We start from the raw sequence: 13,578 nt of genomic DNA, 5'->3' as shown, positions 1-13,578 counted from the left end.
TCCTACTTTGTCTCTTTAATTATTGGATTTTCTCCTTTTTACCCTCTTTCTCTTCCCTTGATTCTCATAGGAGTTAACTTTTTAAGTGTTTCTATGGTGAACAACCAGTAAAAAATAATCTAAAAGCATATGGCGCTAAACAGCTAAAGAGCATTACTGCAGCGTAATTGTCTTTGGGAGTCAACAGATTGCTAATGTTTGAGGTTTACAGAAAAAAAAACGTCAAATTTTACTTTTCACTTTTTTACTTTTTTTATTTTCGCAGTTCAATGCGGCACAACTGACGAAAATAAGATGCTGCACCTAAAAAAACATAGTTTTGGATCAACAAAAGAAAAATCTGAGGAATTGGCAGTTTTTGGGTATGAATGTACTTAAGTTTGGTCCAGGAGGGCAAAATATTTTTATTTTAATGTCCTTATTTATTCCAGATATATTTTTTTTTTCAAAAATTCGGAACATAAATAACAGGCTGAACGCTGCTAGCTCTGCGTTGGTAGCAAGCTTTTTTTTTCTTTTTTTGCTTTTTGTAATGTTTTGTACTATAAAATAGAATAGAGTTTATTTTAAAAATTTCGATTACAGCATGGTTGCCGAATTTGAATTTTATGTCAAAATAGCACTAGTATATATATGCATACTTACATGTATATATATATATATATGTATGTATATAATATCGAAAGAACTTGACCTTCACGTCAAACATAGCTCGTTGTACAAATTACATAAATGTACAAATACATAAAAAAAAGTAAGTACTTGTTGTGTACTTGTTTCAAATTGTAATATATACGTATATTAGGATCAGCTCCATAGAATATTTCCCAGAAAACAACTTTGTTACTTTAGAAAGCTTTTCAAGACTGTTATCCATTTTAATACATTATTTTGATACTACAAGTTGCTCTTAAACACTACTTTAAGAAAAATCTGATAAAAAAGAATACCAATATATATAAATAAATTTATAACAGTGCTTTTACTTTTTTGAGTAAATTTCCAGTGCCTGGATAAGTGTTTTTTTCTAGCTATGATCGAAATGAAAAGAGCTGAATATTCACCATAAAAGTGCATATCCCTCAACACACGTGAAACTCAGCTTCAAAGATAAACTCCTGTTAGGACCTAGATTAGGCGATTAGTATCCATACATTACGATATATACTCACTACAGAAACGTCATTGAGGACATCTTTGGAAGCGCATATTTCAACAAGAAGAGTCTTGAGACTTAGTTTTTGAATAGGTACTGCCAATCGAAACTCTTCATGCCATTTTGGACATTCCAGATCTGTCACATGACCAGTACAACAAATAAGCAAAGAATCAGGAGGACTGGGCAAGAGCCGGGTTTTGACACAACTAAAAAGAAAAGCGGACATTATATAAGGAGGACTGGGCAATCGGGACCACTGGGCAAGAGCATGGTTTTGACACGACTAAAAAGAAAAACGGGCATTAGATAAGGAGGACTGGGCAATCAGGAGGACTGGGCAAGAGCCGGGCTTTGACGCAACTAAAAAAAAGGACACTATATAAGGAGGACTGGGCAATCAGGAGGATCGAGCAAGAGCTGGGTTTTGACACAACTAAAAAGTAAAACGGACATTAGATAAGAAGAACTGGACAAGAGCTGGGTTTTGACACAACAAAAAAGAAAAAAACGGCCATAGTTTAAAAACTGAAAGAACCTCGTTAGATGGTGCTGCTACTATTTAATGCAGCACTAAGCTCATACCCCCCCCCCCCATTTAAGTCTTAAATGTAAGCAAACGCTGTCCAATTATTTCCAGGGTTGCTTTCCTCAAAGAAAGTAGTAGAGTAACTAAATACACCTTTCGGCAATTAGCTCAAAACCAAATTCTGAAAATCTTTAAATGGTTCATTGACCTAGCTCATCTACTCATCATTAAGATAGTAAAGAAAGTTAACCCGAAAAGCAACCCATGAAAAAATCTGATGTCGCTTATTATTCTCTTGGTTTAGATGTTCTCCGGGGGAGCTGCATCATGGTCTGGCTTTGTCTGATGGTTGATATAGGAGATGATCGCGCTGTCTAGATATCTGTATGTACCTCCTTCATAATAATAACAATAATAATAAATTACAGAAAAGACAAAACAAAACGTGGATAATTTTCAGCCAGTGAACAAAATGAAAAACAAAGCGGAAATTTTTCCATAAACCTTCGCTAAGCTTTTTTCAATGTTCAAAAACAGGAAAAAAATTGCCCAACAAATTTTTGAATCAAAAACGATCCTAAAAATTGTTTTGTTGCTTCAGTCACTTCTTTTGCTTCGTAAAGGAAATTTGAAAACATTATTTTTTTCCCCTTTATGGTATTTTTTTCTTGGTTTATTCACTGGCCAAAATTATCTTCGTTTTGATTTGTCTTTTTCTGCTTTTTTTTGTTCTTTGTTTTTTTTTCCGTAGGTCAAATAATTTTTCAAAACGCGTTTTTTTAATATTCGGTTACTATGAGATAAAGTTCGTTCTTCACTAGGCTGTGGTGGATGCTACAGCCATGATTTACAGCTTTTTAAAAATGCAAGGATTGTATTTATGTATCTGTACTGATTCTTTCTGTAAGCTTTATAGATTACTGTTATTGTTTATGTTACATTTTCACAAACAATTGCCTGTGTACTTAGTATAGTATCTTTACAATTTACAACGGAAAGCATACACACAGTAGTGGTGGATTGTGTAAAGCTATGCACTAATTGGCTACCTTGTCATACAACTGAGTTCCTATAAAACCTAACATTTTGAAGGTTCCCAGCGCCTTCACTGAGGTCGAGTATGACATAACCGGTCATTCCTTTATCTTATGAAGCAATTTTTACTAAAAAAAAAAAAAAAAAAAAAAAAAAAAAAAAAAAAAAAAAAAAAAAAAAAAAAAAAATCTGGATTCCTACTGAAAGCAGGAATTTTTCTAATTTCACTACTAATTTTAACATGCCAAATTTTACTCATTTTACTACAAAAAATTGTCAAGGTCGTATACAATTTTTTTGGGGGGGGAACTAAAAAGCGCATCAAAAAATTGTTTATATTCATTTTTGTTACGTTTTTACGAGTCGGACAAACGCTCCAGGGGGGGTATATATAAAGTATACTGAAAAAAACAACCATGACTAATAGCCTAATTTTACTACTGAAAACTTAATTCACATATAATTATTTCTTAAGGGTGTAGAAAATATTAAAAAGGAAAACAAAAATAAAGGAAAAGTAAGCAACTTCAACTTACACCCGTGAATCGGCAGGAAACTTCAAGGCAGTCAAATTGCGTGCTTTCTCGATTCCAATATGCAGAAAGCTATCCGTAAATGAGTACCTAGTATGATAAGAATTTTAAAAGAACAGATAACAGGAGAAATAAAAATAAAGGATAAGGGTACTCGTATGATATATCTCCTACTGCTCAAGAAGTGAAGTTAGGTTAATCCTAATAAAGTATAACTGAGTATGATAAAAATATAATACTTTAGAAACCAATTTGGGCTATACATTTACAAATTAGGGGGTAGGGGTAAAATACAACGGGTCTGTGTGCAAAATGTGTTAGCTACAATTATTCTGATATTGTGAAGTAAGAAATATTTTCTGATTACAAACTGTCAAAATACTTTACCCCCTTCCCCCTAATGTGCAAATGTATAGCACAAATTATATATTTCCCATCTATTTTGTCAATTATCTTTGTCTTTTCCCACGATAAGTTGAAAGAAACTAGCGAAAGAAACCGGTTTACAGTGCTTCAATGTATGAACAACTTGAGCACAGGGGTATATCATACAAATACCGGATTAAGATTATCCTGAGGAATCGATGGGTCATAGGCGCCAAGTGGGCATTTATACTGGGTCCACAGTTACTGTGCAGTTTTTTTTTTTTTTTTTTTTTTTTTTTTTTTTTACAAGTACAGGTAGCCAGCCTGTCGTCCAAATTCGAATCAGCAGGGATCGATCCCCATGGACAATGCTACCAATTACTTTTTTGTGTACTTGTATGAAATACCCCCTACGCAACATTATTCTAATCCTAACGAAATATACCTAAGTATTGTATTGCAACTGGTAAAATTCGGCACGGTAAAATTCGTTATTTTACGTATTTTACCGTAATTTTATGGACCACCGTAAAGTTGGTATTTTACCTATTTTACGTAATTTCTCGGTATTTTACAATATGTTACATATTTTACTTTCATATTTTAAGACGCTTTGCAATTTTCACAGCAGAAAAGCGCGAAGAAACTGGCAGAAAAAGGATTGAATATGATTTTGTTTTGTGTGTCGCTGTTTTCCCCGGTTTAAAAGGCTGTCTGTCTGACTTAGGTCTCTTGTTATCACAACGATAAAGTATATTATAGTACAGGTAATTATAATTTTAAAATGGTGAAATATTAGCTGAAATAAATTACGTTAGTTCTGTGAACTGTTAAAGACAAAAAGGGATACAAGCAGGATAGACATATGACAAACAAAAAAGAATGATAAAACCCAATAGCCAAGAAAAATGAGGATAATGTCAGCCAGAGGACAAAAAGAATCGAAAATGATAAAGGCAGATATATCGTCAGGGACTTTCGCGCCAGCTGTCTTACAGTGTAAAAAAAAAGGAAAACTAACCTTTTGAATAACTCTAACTGAGCTGAAGAAAGACTGAATCAAACAAACCAAAAACCAAGCCGAATAAATGAGACTATTAACCAATTAGATTGGGCAAGAATCCTCTGCTTATTGATTGACTTAGCTTGTCTGCTGACCTAGTTCTAGTTAAAAGTCTGGTCAGGTGATCTTAATTTAAACTGAAGAAAAATGTTATCAGAATCCTTTAATCTTAAGCTACTATAAATTAACTGCCCTCTCCAAACCCAAGGTTGCCCTCCCGGGCACAGGGAATATAAATGACGACCGGGACACTCAAAGAGAAACTAGTTTGTATATACATTCGTTTTTGAATTGGTATATGATGAAATAATTTTTTTTTTCCTTTTTTTCTTTTTAGTTTTTTTTTGGTTTTTACCTATTTTTAGCTTTTTAGTTTTTTTTTTCTTTTTATTTTTTATAGTTTTTACCTTTTTTTATTTTCATTTTTTTTCTTTTCTTTTTCTCCTTTATTTTTCAGTTTTTTTTCTTTTTAGTTTTTTTGCTGTTTTTACCCTTTTATTAGTTTTTTTTCTTTTTTAGTTTTTAGTTTTTACCTTATTTTTAGTTTTTTTAGCTTTTTTAGTTTTTTTGGTTTTTTTGCCTGTTTTTTAGTTTTTTTCTTCTTTTGTATTAATGCTAAAGCCAAGGTTCGAACCTGGAACCTCTCGAACCTAAAACCTGGAACATAACGCTTTACCAACTCAGCTACTTCGGCTTGAATACATTTACCTTTTTTTCGGTTTTTAGTTTTTTTTATTAGTTTTTATTTTTTTTTTTTCTTTTTAGTTTTTTTGTAGTTTTTACCTTTTTTAGTTTTTTTTTTACTTTTTTAGTTTTTATTTTTTTTTACCCTTTTTTAGTTATTTTTTAGTCTTTTAGCTTTTTTAGTTTTTTTAGTATTTTCTTTTTAGTTTTTTTGTTTTGTAGTTTTTATCTTTTTTAGTTTTTTTTTCTTCTTTTGTATTAATGCTAAAGCCAAGGTTCGAGCCTGGAACCTCTCGGACCTAGAACCTGGAACATAACGCTTTACCAACTGAGCTACTGTATTTGTATCGGATTAATGACGCTTCTTGACTACTAAGGTCCCTGCGTCGGCCCTGTAGTGCATTCCTGCAGCATGGTTCGATCTCTGGGTCCCGTATTGCCACGCTAAGGTCAAACCCACTGTGCCAACACAGGTAGTTATATAACTGAGCTACTTCGGCTTGAATACATTCGTTTTTGAACTGGTATGTTATGAAATAATTCAGACGTCATATGCGGACAGTGACGTCACTCGACAGACACACAGACAACTTATTTTTATATATATAGATTTGTCACATGGGAAAATGATCCCAAATACATAGTTCCATAGGTAATTTCTCAACTAAACGTTTATTTTTTAGCTTTGCTTGTCATTTAAATTAAAACAAGTAGACTATATGATTGCAATCACAATTACCAGTACTTGAAACAAGAAATGATTAACAAAGAATAAGTAGGTTTAGTTCCCTTTTTTTCCATTTAACTTTTACCATTTTTTTTTTCATTTTTAGTTCCATTTCCTTTTTTTGCTGCTTGTTACGTTTTTCTCAAAAAAGTAACTTGTTACTTTTTACTTTGTGGTATTTTGAGTAATGAATGCCCTCTGTAAACAAATTTTACTAGCGCTTGCTACATTAGCACATGTTCCTGGAAGCTCCACCTTTATTTACAGTGGGATTTATTTTACAGGATAAATATACATGATGACTGTATACAAAGAGAAGGAATTCAATTTACAAAATCAAAATCTTAATTTGATATTCTTCTTTTTTTTTGATCAGCCAATCAGAACTGTGTAATCGTTTATGCAGTTTCACACCACAGACTTATTCGATTAAAAGTAAAGAAAAACAAAGAAACTTCAATTCGCCTTCCAGGTTCAGCCAAAAGCTAATAATCTTTAATAATATTTGGATTTCTCGTTCCAGGTGACTGCGAATTAACAGCAGGGACGATCAAAATTTAAATTTTTGTTATTTTTTATTTTAAATTTTTATTATATTTTTTTTTGTCAATACAGCTAACTATCATCTTTACTGTATTAGCTTCTGCAAAATCCTCATCAATTAGGGAAAAATGGATATAAATGACCAAACATATGAGAATTAATGAGTATTAAGGCATTAACGTTCACATTTTGCGCATTACTTATTAAAACTGCTTCTGCTCTCAGCAGTCATTCTTGGGAGACATCTGACAGTTTATACGCGACTACGAAATTCCTGTGTTATTTAAAGTCGCTTTTCTGTGATTAGGCAGTGCATCAGCAAAATGCATGTGGGTCTTTGACGATAAATATCATCAGTCCGATTTTTGTTAAGAAAAAAATCACTCAGTGTTTTTTTTGCACCCCTCGACATTGTGCGCCCCTACGCCCGGGACTAGTGGGTCTATGCGTAAATCCTTGCCTGAATGCGCATTAAAGCTTTAGTTAATAGACCGTTCCAGGTTCACACTTAATTTTCATTAATTTGAAGCAAATTGCAAATTTCCACCAGGAACACACTCATAGACATCAAATAATGATGTTCTTTGTTCTTATTCTTCTTCTTTGGATTTAATACAAATGCTTTCAGATAATCTCATCACTGGTATCAAATTCCAAGTCCTCAGATCAAACTCTGGGTCTCGTATTACCAAGTTGGGATTAATCCCACTCCCTCACCACAAGACAAACAATGCTATTCTGTACGTTTTCCTATGTGGATAGAAACACCTCATTGACTACATGTAAATTTTAAAGAGAGAAGAATAATGGAATATCCTTGATATCCCTTATGAAATGAAACTGCCATAATTTTACCATAGTTAATGATTCGAAATATAGGCAAATAGTAATCAAAGTCAAGTCCAATAGCACTAATATAAGTTTGTTTAGCAACTTAAGCAAATACCCAGTTCTTACATTTGAGACGCTTTTAAAATAATAGTTTTCGTGCCCCCACCCCTAGATATTGAAACATACCTTAAATTCAGGGTGAGGGGGTATTTTCATCGAAAAACATTAAAAAAATTATACCCCGTAGAATAAACGCCGAGATGTTGGTCTCTGGGACTAAATGGAAGCACACTTCGCGTGGAAATTTCAATACTGTTCAATTTAAGAGTGGGAACTTAGCCTTGCCTTTTATTACTTTATTTTCAGACCTATTCGAAGAACTGGCTCCTGCGTCAGTGCAAAACGGAGGGGGGGTATTTTCATCGAAAAACATTAAAAAAATTATACCCCTCCCTAAAATGTCAACGTCATGCATCATGCATTAAAACGTACATGAACCAAGAGAGAATAATCGTTTGCAGAATAGATAATAATAGACTAGAGTAGAAAACAGAAACAACAGGAAAAATGGAATAAATGAAATTGAAAAAAAGAGATATTAAAAGATGCTAATTTATCAAAAAGGCTAATATAGCTAAGGACACAAAAAAAAAACTTACGACAGTTTGATTTGTAGTTGTGTTGTTTCACTATCACAGTAGTTATCCATTGAATTGCATGCACTGAATGGAAATGTCCTATCACAATTAGTTTGTTCTTCAACCAACGTTTCACATATAGTTGTAGGCTCTTCATACAAAGGTTCTGGCACAATATTTAAGTAATTCTGAGCCACCCTTAAATAGGGTGGCTCAGGTGGCTCAGTTACTCGGAGCCGAATATCAGGTACAAAACTTGGAGGGTCAGGAAGACGTTGGCAGTATGGAAACCGAAGATCTACAGGCTTGGTATCCCCAGAGGTTTCAAAAACAAAATAGGGATCATGGAATCGCGAATTTGGTATATTTTGTTCAAATTTTGGAGATATTGGAGGCGAAGTTGTACACCGTGGTAAATTAGCGTATATCGCTTCGTTACTATCGTTGATCGAGTTTGTTGAGAGCAATCTGTTAAAACGTTGGCGCAGCTCTGCCATATTGACGGGTGTGCCAATAATGCCGCTATCAGTATATGGGTGTCCGTAAATATCCGAGTATGATAATACAGAATTTAAGCTGGATGTCCGACTCTGACTGGACGTAGACAAACTTCCAAGACTTGACCCACTAGATAAGCTTAATGTGCTGGCAGACAGATTTTTTAGCTGCTGCTCAAGATAAGCAACTGACTTAATGGCCTCATTGAAATTTGTAATTAGATTCTGCTTTTCTTCATGAAGCCTTAATCGCTCAGAGATCATTCTATTGGATATTTCTGAGTTGGCCCGAATTTCTGCTTGTAGCCTCTGAATTTCGCTATGGAAATGTTCCTGTTCGTGCTGATTCTGGGACCTTGTGACCATACAACGTAGCTCAGAAAGCAGTTGTTCTTTTTCTTGAATTAGAAGAAGCCTGTAAAAGTTAAAGAGTGAATAATTACTTTGCCAATTAAAGATTGTAGTCCATTGACCATAATTATGACCAACAAGAAGTCACTCTTAGACAATTTCTATAGAAAATACCTAATCGATCACAATGCCACCCGTTGAGGAAATAAATCACTAAATTTATTGATTTTTTCAATAATCTAGTGAATTTGTGCTGATTTATTGATTTTTTTAATTTAGGCAATATAATAAAAAATAGAAACAGTGATAAATCACTAGGGGTGGCAACCCTGGACATACCTACACAGAGAGATATATAGTTTGAACCCGTGTGCACCTAGGTTGCTGCATAGCCTACCAAGTGTCATTAAATACTTTATATCTTAGCTCATATTGCAAAAAAAAAGTCTAATAGAGTATTTTTACTAGACTTTCGTTAATTTTTTTTTACATAATTAGTTCCTTAATGAATACAAGTTTACTGAATATCAATGCATAAAAAACCAACTGAAAAAACAAGTAGCTTGCGGGTAAAACCATTAGTCTAATTTTGGCAGCTCTTTCCCTTGAAAACAAGAAAAAAGCAGTTATCTCAAGTGCAAACAAGATCATTAATTAGGCAAAATAAATTCCAAATTAAATCCCAAGCTAACGATATAATTTACAGCTTCTTAGTCAACACACAGTTAATGCATTATTATAAAAAGGAATAGCTCATGAAACAGCAGCTAAGAGCTCATGTGGCACTTGTGACGAGGTCGGAAGAGCCAAGAGCTCATATGGTACGAGCTCTAGCAAAATTCTAAGAATCAATAAATTGTTTTATAAGGAAAATAAGAGGCTTAATGCCGGTCGGGATTTAAAATAAGAGCTCTGAGTCACGAGGTACTTCTAAATACCAAAATTCATTAAGATCCGATCACCCACTCGTAAGTTAAATTACATCCATTTTTCCTCTCCCTTCGCCCCTCCAGATGGTCGAATCGGGAAAAAACGACTTTATCAAGTCAATTTGTGCAGCTCCCTGACACGCCTACCAATTTTCATCGTCCTAGCACATCCAGAAGCACCAAACTCGCCAAAGAACTGAACCCCACCCCCAAAGAGAGCGGATCCAGTCGGGTTACGTCAATCACGAATCTACGACATTTATAAGCGTTTTCCAAGATTTTCGGTTTTTCCCTTCAGCTCCTCCCAATGTCAACAGATCTGGTCGGGATTTGAAAGTAGAGCTCTGAGACATGAGTTCCTTCAAAATATCATATTTCATTAAGATCCGGTTACCCGTTCTTAAGTTAAAAATACCTCAATTTTTTTAATTTTTCCAAAATAACAACCCCCAGTTCCCCCAAAGAGAACGGATCCGTTTCAATTATGTCAACCACGTATATATAACTTGTGCTTATTCTTCCCATCAAGTTTCATCCTGATCATTCCACTCTAAGCGTTTTCCAAGATTTCCGGTTTCCCCCTCCAACCCCCCCAATGTCTCTGGATCTGGTCGGGATTTAAAATGAGAGTTCTAAAGCACAGGGTCCTTCTAGATATCAAATTTCCGTTCGTAAGTTACAAATACCTCATTTTTTCTATACTCCCCCCCCCCAACTCCACCAAAGAGAGCGGATCCGGTCCGGTTATGTCAGTCACTTATCTAGTGCTAGTACTAGTGCTTATTCTTCCCATCAAGTTTCATCCTGACCTCTCCGCTTTAAGCGTTTTCCAAGATTTCTGCCCCCCCCCCCCAAATGACACTGGATCCAGTCGGGATTTAAAATAAGAGATCTGAGTTACGAGGTCCTTCTAAATATGAAATTTCATTAAGATCTGATCACTTCTTTGTAAGTTTTATTTTTTTAGAATTGACCCTTCCCCGCCCCCAGCTCCCCCAAAGAGAGCAAATCCGTTCCGGTTATGTCAATCATGTATCTAGGACTTGTACTTATTTTTCCCACCAAGTTTCATCCCCATCCCTCCACTCTAAGCGTTTTCCAAGATTTTAGGTTACCCTCCAACTCCCCCCAATGTCACCAGATCCAGTCAGGATTTAAAATAAGAGCTCTGAGACACGATATCCTTCCAAACATCAAATTTCATTAAGATCCGATCACTCCTTCGTAAGTTAAAAGTACCTCATTTTTTCTATTTTTTCAGAATTAACCCTCTCCGCCCCCCAGCTCCCCCAAAGATAGCGGATCCGTTCCAGTTAAGTCAATCACGTATCTAGGACTTGTGACTATTTTTACCACCAAGTTCCATCCCAATCCCTCCACTCTAAGCGTTTCCCAAGATTTCAGGTTTCCCCACCCAAACTCCCCCCAGTGTCACCTGATCCGGTAGGGATTTAAAACAAGAGCACTGAGACACAATATCCTTCCAAAGATCAAATTTTATTAAGATCCGATCACCCATTCGTAAGCTAAAAATACCTCCTTTTTTCTAATTTTCCCGATTTAACCGTCATTGGTAGATACCAAGTGCCATAAATACCAACTATCACAGGTAGATGTATTCCAGCTTGAATTATCAGCCATGACTTATAACCATATTTGTAACTAGAACTGTATTTTTTTTCTCTTTCAAGGTTTATAAACTCGTTGGGCCTGCATAAAAACACATATACATTAATCCAGGGGCGCAGCTTGGGTTACGAGTTTAGGGGGGAGAGGGTATAAAGAACATGCCAAGAAAATCGTCCAGTGTACCGACAAATGTGACACATAAGCTGAAACAAAATAAAAGCTAAAGCTAAATTCCAAAGAACTTGGAACTTTGGGGAGGTCCCCCCTCCTCTTAGCTGCGCCTCTGCATTAGCCTGTATAAAAAAATAGTAAAAAGGAATTGAGGAAAAAGGGGGGAAAAGGTTCCATTACTTTCTTCTAAAACAGGTTAAGGACACAAATCAGATAGAAAAAAAATACACCATTCAATTCCCCATTCACTACTCTTTCCGAATATAATAATGACTACCGTCAGTATCGGGTCCCAGGCCTCCCTAATGGGACCAGGTATAGCCCTAGGTTACACACAAAAGCTTGCTGTTTTTTTTGTTTTGTTTTTTTTTTGGGGGGGGGTATATTTTATACTATGAAACAACTTTTAGTGAAAAATACGCAATAAAATTATGGCAAACCTCTATATAATTCACAGGGCTATATACAACTCATCCTCTAGAAGGAGGCAAATAATAAAGAATAGAGATCCTTAAGAACCAATCATGGAACATTGGGCCAAACCAGTGTTTCAGTTACCACTCTTACCAGGTCTTTTTAACAGCGAAAGGGAGCAAGTCTATCGCCCAGCATCGATGTAGCAGAAATCGTTCCCCGGGCCCCGTATAGTCTAACATAGCACTGTGCTACCACACCGTTGATAAAAACGTATAGAAACAGCACTAGACTTCGTAGTCCAATCCAACAGTATGGACTTTGTTTCGTGACCCTATAGCAAGATGGGGGGGGGACTACTTAATTTTTAAAAAACATAACTAAGCTCATGAAAATACAAACCACCTAACTACATTTTCTATGGTAAATTAGAGCAAATAATTACACGTCCTTGAAAAATAGGTCGAGTTTTAATCAATGTTACCTCACTTTGCTTGAATTTATGTGTCAAACTAAACATGACTTTCGGGCAGAGGAAGGGGGATAGCTTATTCCAAACTTCGCGTACTTACGCCAATGGCATGATAATAAGGCCAGGCAACTGAGACAAAATAGTCATGCTGGAATTTCTCCTTGGATCGTCAATGGGCATGCATACTTTTGTTCATACATTATTGAAATGGTCTGGAAACCATTCATCAAAGTTTCCAGAATTTTTGGCAAAGTTTAAAGAAAACCAAACGCTTAATGTCGTTCGAGGAATGCCAAAATTCCCAGCGATCAGAACGAGCTAGGAGCGACTAAGGTTTTTCTTTAGATTAATGCTATGACCGCTGGCAATAATTTTTGACATTTCATTGTCTGGAATGCAGTCCCTGTTGGAATGGCAGCATTAATCTGTGCAATGAAGTATGCATGCAAAGACGTCTGTTGAAGTATGTTATCTAACTATTAAAATATAATATGTTGCAAACAGTTACCACTTCAGTTACCATATTCAGTTTTCTGATAAACTAGGCATATAAATCAAAACAAATAGCTTGAATAAGACTAAAAAATCATACTTAAATAAAATTAAGCTATTTTGAAAAGAATGACGCGTCTTCCGTTCTTTGTTCAACAGTTACCCATGTCAAATTATATATTGCTTTAAACTGTCATTAGACTCGTGCCTCAAAAAAGATACATAGTACGAAATATAGCATTCAAATCTGATGAAAGTATAAAATAACTACTAGTATTCAGATGAGAATACTTCCATGGGTGATGAACAGAGATAACAAAGAAAAAAACATAGTAGAATCTTTTGTGAGGACTGGAGACAAAGCATATTGTCTCCTTACCCAAAACCCAATTATTATAAGTTCCCTCCCCCACGTTTTCACCTGAATCCCCAGCCATGAGATAGTATAAGGTATTCTATCTTGGAATGATTTGAAAGCAACTTCAGCATTATCAATTGTACAGTAATCCATAGAGGAG

The 13,578-nt window shown here is 35.2% G+C and overlaps 1 protein-coding gene and 1 long non-coding RNA gene across 2 annotated transcripts in view; one reads left to right on the top strand and one right to left on the bottom strand.

The window, feature by feature from the left end:
* The window catches only part of LOC136025390 (protein kibra-like), a 55,892-nt gene that overhangs the window by 25,263 nt on the left and 17,051 nt on the right, over positions 1 to 13,578 (bottom strand). Inside the window, exons 6-8 of the mRNA XM_065701379.1 lie at positions 8,127 to 9,017; positions 3,257 to 3,343; positions 1,173 to 1,365 (exon numbers count right to left, since the gene is read on the bottom strand). Coding sequence (XP_065557451.1) covers positions 1,173 to 1,365; positions 3,257 to 3,343; positions 8,127 to 9,017 — 1,171 coding nt within the window. The remainder of the gene's footprint in view (positions 1 to 1,172; positions 1,366 to 3,256; positions 3,344 to 8,126; positions 9,018 to 13,578) is intronic.
* On the top strand, positions 1,987 to 6,724 carry LOC136025391 (uncharacterized). The gene is made up of 2 exons (XR_010617082.1): positions 1,987 to 2,069; positions 6,617 to 6,724. It is a non-coding gene; the product is annotated as an uncharacterized LOC136025391 (long non-coding RNA).

Source organism: Artemia franciscana, chromosome 3 (genome assembly GCF_032884065.1).
Source record: "Artemia franciscana chromosome 3, ASM3288406v1, whole genome shotgun sequence".
Taxonomy (NCBI): domain Eukaryota; kingdom Metazoa; phylum Arthropoda; class Branchiopoda; order Anostraca; family Artemiidae; genus Artemia; species Artemia franciscana.
Note: the sequence above shows the minus strand (reverse complement) of the source record. Positions and strands in the feature narration are given on the sequence as shown.